The following is an 8,984-nucleotide window of genomic DNA, read 5'->3' as shown; positions in this document are numbered from 1 at the left end:
TGCATGATTTAAGGATTAAAGAAATAAACAGATTAAGAGAAACTACAAGTTATGACACTTTGAGTTTCCTTCCTTTCTTCTCCCTAATGTTCCAAGCTCACATTTTTTGCATTCCTCGGAATATATATGTACACTTTATTGCTATGTAAAGATTATACTGTATAATATTAATTAGAGTTTGGGTTTCTTTAGATAAACTTTTTTCTTATATAATGATATATGTGACAATCAGTGTTGTGAGAGACATGTACATTATTTATTTGCTTTTGTACTACTTAAACAAAGAAGCATCATAAGTATGTGTATTATTTTTATTTTAAGGGTATAGAAGCCTTACCTTTACAAGATGACAGTATTTTTGAGTGGGTAGCTAAAGTTAAAGGACTGAAAGATTCAATATGGGATGGTATGTCATTTTTTAATATACAGTAAAACTCGGTTATAACGAAGTCACGGGGACCTATGAATTTTCCTCGCTATATCCGTATTTCGTTATATCCATATAAGAAATACGTTAAATTTATATAGCTGGAGATCCAAAACAACTTCGTTATAACCTTGAATTCGCTATATACGTTCATACTAAACGAGTTTTGCTGTAGATTTTTGAAAATAATTACAGGTAATTTAGAATGTTTTTACAATGTACTATTCTTTTTTCTGAAATTCATGAAATGATTGCATTGTTTCTTTTATTCTCAATTCTATTTTCTAATATTGTACTATAAGTAGCCCCATATCTAAAATATGAATATTTCAATTTCAAAATAACATCAATTTTAGCACAATATTTTGAAGATACCATTCAGTAAAATTATCTCCATAATTTTTCATTAATAGGAATAAATTTCAGTTTATTTTACAGTCAGTATATTACAGATAAAATATAAACAATGTCAGTATTTCATTTATTTTAAGCTCATCTTCTGAAGGTATGAAAGTATAATGCTCAAGGAACACTGTGTATGAATTGTAATACTTATTTAATAATTAATGTTCATTGCAGGTGGTGTATTCAGACTTTACATAAAATTTGATGAACATTACAACATTCGTCCTCCAGAAGTGTGTTTTCATACAATTCCATATCATCCAAATGGTAAAAACTAAGATTACACTAAATAAGATTCAAATGTGGTTGTAGCAGTATTGAGTTGTAATCACCAATATTTTTACTGATAAAATATAGGGGTAATGAACACCTGAAAGTTTGAAGAAATGTAGTGGTAATGGTTTGAAAATTTTGCTATAGCTGTGTTTTACACTATATGATTTATATTACTTATTTTACCATTACCATTTTACCAGTGTTTACATTGATAGTTTTATAAAAATAAATCTGTTTACAGTGGAAATGATAACAGGAAAACCATGCATTGACTTCTTAGATGACTTTTCAAAATGGAAGGATACTTACTCCCTGTCTTTCATTCTTGTCACAATACAGGTTTGTATGCTACAGTTGAATATGTGGTAGCTTGCCTAAGTTCATATTTGACATATTTAGTACTAGGAAAATTTTGAATTGATATATTATCTTTTTTCCCCCTAGCATTTACTCTCCAACCCAAACCTAGACAGGCCTGTGAATCAAGAAGCCGCAGAGATGATGCTTCATTCACCTAAGGCTTATAAACAAATGGTGCTGGATTGTGTCACAGCTAGTCAGCGAGTGGAAGGTATCCAATCTATCAGTTGTCTGGCAGTTCTGAGATTTAAATATTCATTATACCCAAAACATGGAAAAAAAAAATGGTTTCCGAACCAGACCAGAACATCAAAAAAAAAGTTCTATTTATCTTGCTTAAATATTTTTGCCTGTAATTGTCTTTACTGTACTAGAAAGTGATAAATATACTTTTTGTTGTTCTGTTAATTTATTTGAATGTAACTTGAACCCAACTTTTAACAACAGCTGGGGTAACTCCCCATCAGGACCTAGAATCTCGAGTCAGATTTGCCACACCAGATGCACAGAGGAAACATTACACAGGGACCACCAGGACAGCTAATGCTGCTGTCACCCGACTGTCCTTTGATGATTATCATACAACCTGGAGTGGAATTGCTACCTCTAAACCTACCAAGGATACTCCTAATCCTTGTAAGAAAAATATAGATTGAGAAGAATTCCCCCTACCTTGATGTAATGTTTTCTAGAAAACTTTGCAGTGTGAGAAAGGTTTCAAAGATGTTTTAATCATAAAATAAGAGTTTTATATTTTGTTTTGCTGTTGAAGTTTACCAAAAGGACGGTATTAATTTATTGTGACCAAGAAATGGCATTCATTCATTTATTAAGTCAAATTCAGCAATGCACATTTTTTAAAAGGAAGGGTTTTTCTACATGTGTAATAGACATTTTATTATTTGCATATACAGTATAACTATATCTTTTTTACAGTATTGGAGGCAATAAAAGATAAACCTGGACTACAAAAAGCACATTTAGGAGTTCCCCAAGAAGAGATTGATGAACAAATGAAAAGACAACTTGAAGAGTAAGAGTTATTTCCCTTTAAAAGAATTCTCCTTTTTTGTCAAAACTTATTTCCAAAAAATGATGAAACAACACTAATTCTTTAATATTTCAGACATAATGCACTCATGTATGGAAACTTTAAGGTAAAGGCTAATGCTGATGAGGAAAAGGCAGCAAAATTGGCAAAATTAAACAGAATGAAGAAGATATATCTGCCACCAAGGCTCTCCCCAAGTAAGTTATCAAGAACAATTCAACATCAGCGAGTGAATGGTCAAGCTTTTGACAATTTAAGATCCTTTCTTTTTTATCAAACACTGTACATGTAATGTCTGATATACTGCAATAAGAATTAGATTAACTGTACATATTCTTTAATCAGGTAGGAATTCTATATCAAAACTAGAAGTACTGAGAGCAATGAGCTCACTAAATGATACCCCGCCTCCCATATGAATATAAAGGTAGTGTCCATGTTTTGCTATGGGAAACCCAAAATGTGTGTCGCATGAGAAAGTAGTATGGAAGGTGCTCAATGGCAATATGTAATAAAGATTCTGTGGAAGTCTCATTTTACTTTTTGATCCGACACATATTTTGGGTTTCTCCCATAGCATAGGTATCGGAAGCAAATTGAAAGTGGGGGGGGGGGGGGGGAGGGGGGCTAAACCAACAAAAAAGGTAAACCCCAATTTTCAATGCCTATGTTATGTCTATGTTTGCAAAAAAAGTGGGGGGTTAAGCCCCCCCCAGCCCCTGGTTCCGATGCCTATGCATAGCAAAACATGTACTGCTATTATATTCATATGGGAGGCGGGTGCTTCATTTAGTGAGCTCTTTGCTCACAGTACCTCTAGTTTTTCCAATGTTTTTATACAAGCTGGTTGATCTGTAGCAAAGTAATATTTACACTTATTACTTTTTTTTTACCAGCTCCATCAGTTCAACCCCCACCAACCAAGGAAAGGAAGGAGGAACCCTGGGAAGATGAAGTGGATAACCTTGTTGAATGGTCATCAAAGCTTGATGCTGATGAACTAGACATTTAAATGATTTGCATTTGCTGGCAAAATGTGATAAATAAGCAATGTTTCCTGATATTTCATTTATGTATATAAAGAAGAGAAATCAAATTATATGTAGTTATTAAGTTCAATGAATGTAACAGCTAGAAGTAGCTGAAATATACGTTGAGTAGATCTTTTCATTAAATTGTTTTTATTATTCAGGCAGTAAATGAAATTGTTAACCAGAAAAATATTTGTTTAATGCGTGTCTAATTCAGTGGATTCAGTTTATGAAATAAAATGAATTTATACTGTGACGAGAAAAATATACATGTGAACTATGAAAATACTTTACCAACTGTTCAAAATGTATAGTCATAAGTGTTGGTACTTAAGGAAAGGTATTGTCATAAGGAAAACATCTGTGAAATATAAAAGCCCTAACCAGTTAAAAGTTATGGTCAAGGTTTGTAATGTTTATAAAGTAGGCCAAACTCCTAGGTCAAATGGGAAAAATTGGTGGAACCCAAGTAATGGTCTAGATACAGGGAATACCATGTGAAATATAAAAACCACAGCCCTCTCTAATTAAAAGTTATAGTATTTTAATTTTTAGGATAGTAAATTTACCAATTTTTCCCATACATTACTATATCAACCATGTCTGACTATATTGCAACAGCAAAACTTGGGAGGGGTGGCCTTTCAATGAACATTTCCAAAAGTAAAAAGTTATGTATGGAAAAAGGGGGGGGGGGTCAGCCCCCTCCCCCTTTCATGCTACATGCCTGTAACTAGTAAACTTTGTTTTACAGAGACTACTTATGTATTATACCGCACTCTGAATAAAAAACAAAATCAATTCACAAGTGTACAAATTGTTCATGATTCAAATCCACTACTGGTTTTGTAGAGTAGGCTTTCATCTGTAAAATCCCCCCCCCCCCCCCCTAAAAAAAAAAAAAAAAAAAACTGGCTCTAGAGCAGGATTCCCCCTGTAATATTTATAGATAGAGTGTAATTTCATCCAGGTCCAATTTTCTCCCCACAAAATATCATGACTGTACTTATGTATGGGGTGGACACATTGTTACCAATATCCCTTCTTCAAAATAGTGTCCAGTTCCATTGAACCTTATGATGTGTGAAAAATCTCTTTTTTTTTCTCAGTAACCGTACAACCAATTTATTTGAAGCATGAAAATCATTCTTTTCATCTGTGCACAAATTTTACTATCCATAGAAACAAAAGAATTTTTTTATTCAAATGGATTGTTTGCTTCAGTTGTGTTTCAAACAACATGTACAAAAGTATCTCTCCAAATTCTAAGCTAAAATATTGGAACTAAATATCTAAGATCAATAATTTCTTAAAAAAAAAAAAAATGAAACCAATCTAGAATAGGAAAGAATGAGACAAGAAAAATACCCTATGTAGATTTTAAGATAGGGGGTAAATTTTGATGTCCATCAAGAAAAGGTTTCTAATGTAATGTCTTAATCCTATACGTCCCAAGAATTTTGACCTTGAACTTCATCTTGCAGGGGTTGTGACCTCAGAATCAACAGGAGATTAAGTTTTTCACTGCTTAGGGAGTACCAGTCTACAAAATTCTAGGTCTGTCAAGAAAAAGGATTCTATTTTATTTCGAGCTGGAAAAATCATCCTATGTCCAGAATTATTTGAGCCAAGCTTGACCTTTAATCTCACAACCTCAAAATCAATCAGGGTAATCTTCTCTTAAAAGGTACATGTACCAGTGTATCAAATTTGATTTATGCTAAGATTAAGTTTCAAAAGATATTGAACAGGCATATTTTCATAATCATTTAACCCATGATCTTTGACACTGTGACCTCAAAAATCAAAGGTCATCTACTCTTTAAGATGTATCAGGTGTACATTAATGACTATAAGGTTTGATATCTATTTTATACTGACAGATCAATAGGTGCAAATTGCAAAACCAATGTTCTTTCTTTTCAAAATTTGGGGAGGGGGAGCTAGGGGAGTTAAGAAAATGTTGTGCTCCCTCAAACTGCCTTTTGAACTAGTAAGCTATCTAAGGTAAAATGAAAAAAAAAAAAACTAGAGGAAGTATAAAGAATATAATTCCATGTTATAACATCACATATATAATTTACAAACATTATAATTAAACAATTGATAGCAACATATTGTATTATTCAATGCACAACTGATTTCTTCATTCTACAGAAGATATATTAACATGAGGGATTCTTCCTTTTAATATATATCATATTCAAAATTAATGAAATTTCCACAAATTGTAAAACACAATATAATAAACTACTGGTATATCACTTAGATTAAATTTGACCTCTATTTCATCTATTCTTCTTCCGTTTTTAAGGAATAAGTTATTTTATATGCTTCCTACATTTAAAATTTTCTTATTTCACATACTGGGTATGGTTTAAGTACATGTTGTCATATAAAGACACAAAGTGATACAAACACCAAAAATATATAATTGAACAGAGTAACAGAGAGAAATCAATTTTTTAATAATTTTTTGCTCAAATCTATTCTAATATACAGATTGTAAGCTTTCAAACACTAGCAAGACAGTATTTTGTTTACTTTTTTTTTATTTGATATACATGTATTTTAAAACATTACTTCAGTCCATACAGATATACTTTGAATATTTCATTTAATAGTCAGATACTAGAAAATAAATGTCCCTCCTTAAAAAGAACTCAAAGTACTACTGATCAATGCACAGAAATGTTATAAATTATATATACATTTACTTGTTATCATACATAAATACAAATTCTAAAATATCATAACAAAATATACAAAACAGTGCTAGCCCTTTTAAGTTCAGCATTGTGGTATAAAATCCTTGGAATGTTCATTATAACAATTTAATATAAGCAAATAGAAGCAAGGTCACTCAATATGAAAATAAGGTCATAGTGACCTAAATAAGGGTGCAATACAGTAAAACCTAACCTTCCTACATGCCTCACAGATACATGTAAAAGGTTACAAATCACCATAATTAACAGGTGTAAGACATTTAAACAAACTGGATATAAATTTTACAGGTCTACTGAAATCAACAAATTTTTAGTAAAAAAAGAAAAGTAAAATTTGCAATTAATTTGATTTACCGTAAAGGCTGGATCATCAGATTCAAAGGCATATCTCACATGTACAATGAGATTTTTAAATCTTTATAATTAGAAACATTTCCACAGTGGAAATGACAATATAGAAATTTAGCTTGTCCAATGCCTTCTAAAATCTATAGTGTATACATGGTCATCTAGAGCAAATGAAAACTTGATTATACTAATGTTCTAGTACAAGAATTAAGTTAAACTCTATCAGAGTATTCATATATTCCTACAAGTAAGAGCCTTATAGTTAATGTCCTTTTTGCTCCTTAAATACCTCAAATCAACTCAAAAGTATCTAATAGCTGTGAACCTCTAGCATGCTGGAGTAGGCATTGATGTACTGATTCAAAATAGTGTGCTTACAAGCATCCACTGATCACATTTACAATAAATATGTAAACTACTAAGATATTCAAATGGGACTATATAGGTACTATCACACCAGAAAGACTTTATAATATTAGGGGTATGAAGTGATGCTTGGAAATAGAAATACTGTAATGTTAACCTTTAGCTTCCTCTATACACCCCAATCCTCCCTCAATGTAGCGGACCAAATGCATGTATAATATGCTGACCATGCAGTTATATGGCATTTTAATCACATAGAAGTTGATTTTAATTAGTACATGTATATGCATTGTTTTTCATTGAGGCAGGAAACAAAAGCCCATACACTCTCCAAAATGATGATGCTGTGCTACATTGCACCCCACAACACTCCCTTCCTACTGGGTAGTATAGTGGTGAGATTTAAAGGGTGCAACTAACCCTTACATACTGTAAACACATTCATTATTAAAAATTAGGGATGTCAACGAGTACCCGGTTAACCGGGTACTCGATCGAACGTCCGAGTATCGAATACTAAAATCGGTACTCGGTTACTCGGATGTATATTTTGAAATATTTCTAAGCTTATTTATTTATGCATTAAAATATCGGTTTTAAACGAAAAATGTTCATTGCACTTGTACATACAGTAATTAGGGTTTCCTGAGCCTCCAAATGACTGTTGTCGCCTGTGGCAGTGTTTATACAGTAATTACCGTGACCAAGCACCTGCTACCTACCTGGCTTTTCTCACCTTCGGCCGTCTTCTACCCTTATGTTTAGTTTGCTCTAATTATTTGTTTTCATTGAACATCGTTTAAGGTCTATTATGTTTAAATAAATTAGATAATTTTGTCAATTCTCCAGAAGCCGTAGATTCTCGGGGAAAGAGACAGACGATATTGCACGTGCGATTGTTGATATGGATGCGTTTGATTACGTGCCAATTAATGCAAATGGTTGAATCCAAAGGTTTTAAAAATCTTATGTCCATCGTTGCACCAAACTACAACATACCGTCTCGTAATTTTAATGAAATCAATGATCGAAAAGTGTACGAAGATCGTAAATCCGCTCTGTTAGAACTTGATCAAGTTGATACTGTACATGTAGCTCTGACGACTTATCACTTATACGTCAAACGCACTGATAGAGTTACATTACAATTAGGGTACAGATTATTTTTTTTAAAACAAAACCACTGTGAGCCATTTATGATTTTATTTCTCGTATTTATCTGATAAATAAATTGGACTTAAAAAAAATGTTAGATTGAATTTCGTCGGGCACAAAGTTGTCATAATTGTTACAACACATTAACAGGTAAGCCTCCCATCAGACCATGTGGTTTTTTTTCAATGTTTTACAGTTATCAATTAACTTCATATTTATTTAGACTTTTACCGAGTACCCGGGTACTCGATCGGAAAAACGTCCGAGTAACCGAGTATTAAAAATTGACCGATTTGACATCCCTATTAAAAATACATGTATACATGTAGTTTCTGTTAACATAATACTTGCTTAACAAATTACAATGCATGGCCACTATAAATGAAGTGTCAAATTTTCCATGAAAATTGTTTGTAATAACTTCAATATAAACATGCAAGACATATACAAAGGCAATCCAAGAAATCTGTGTCATATTCTATCCAACAATTGAACAAACTTTTGATTCTGCAAGGAATAAAGGAATGTTTCCTGAAGGTCACAGTGACCTGTATTTTTGACCCACCTTCTTCAACATCACATGATTTATAAATCAATCATCATAGGGATTAGAGTGTAACAAATTAAACATTATTCCTAGGTAAGCATGTTCTAATGTGTGGCAGGTCAATATGTAACCTATTCATTAAAATGCTATACTAGAAAATAAGCCCATTATGTCCGCAATGCATCAACTGTCAAAAATCAGAGACCATAATAAAAAAAGCAATATCTGATGGCATAATAAACAGGTCATTGTGACCTACAAATGGACATGCTTTTTGTAATATTTGTAC

The 8,984-nt window shown here is 32.3% G+C and overlaps 1 protein-coding gene across 1 annotated transcript; it reads left to right on the top strand.

Moving 5' to 3' along the window:
- Positions 1–321: 321 nt before the first annotated feature.
- Positions 322–3,897, top strand: LOC134282725 (ubiquitin-conjugating enzyme E2 U-like; the record flags this gene model as incomplete). Its single annotated transcript, XM_062765132.1, has 8 exons — positions 322–406; positions 1,007–1,099; positions 1,350–1,447; positions 1,553–1,679; positions 1,916–2,104; positions 2,405–2,501; positions 2,595–2,716; positions 3,416–3,897. Coding segments are annotated over 8 exons (927 nt in total), but the record flags the coding sequence as incomplete, so codon positions are not given.
- Positions 3,898–8,984: the final 5,087 nt, after the last annotated feature.

Source organism: Saccostrea cucullata, unplaced genomic scaffold (genome assembly GCF_032062105.1).
Source record: "Saccostrea cucullata isolate Sc308-1 unplaced genomic scaffold, CSIRO_AGI_Scuc_v1 ctg17485, whole genome shotgun sequence".
Lineage (NCBI taxonomy): Eukaryota > Metazoa > Mollusca > Bivalvia > Ostreida > Ostreidae > Saccostrea > Saccostrea cuccullata.
The sequence above is the reverse complement of the archived record's forward strand: the minus strand, read 5'-3'. Positions and strand labels throughout refer to the sequence as shown.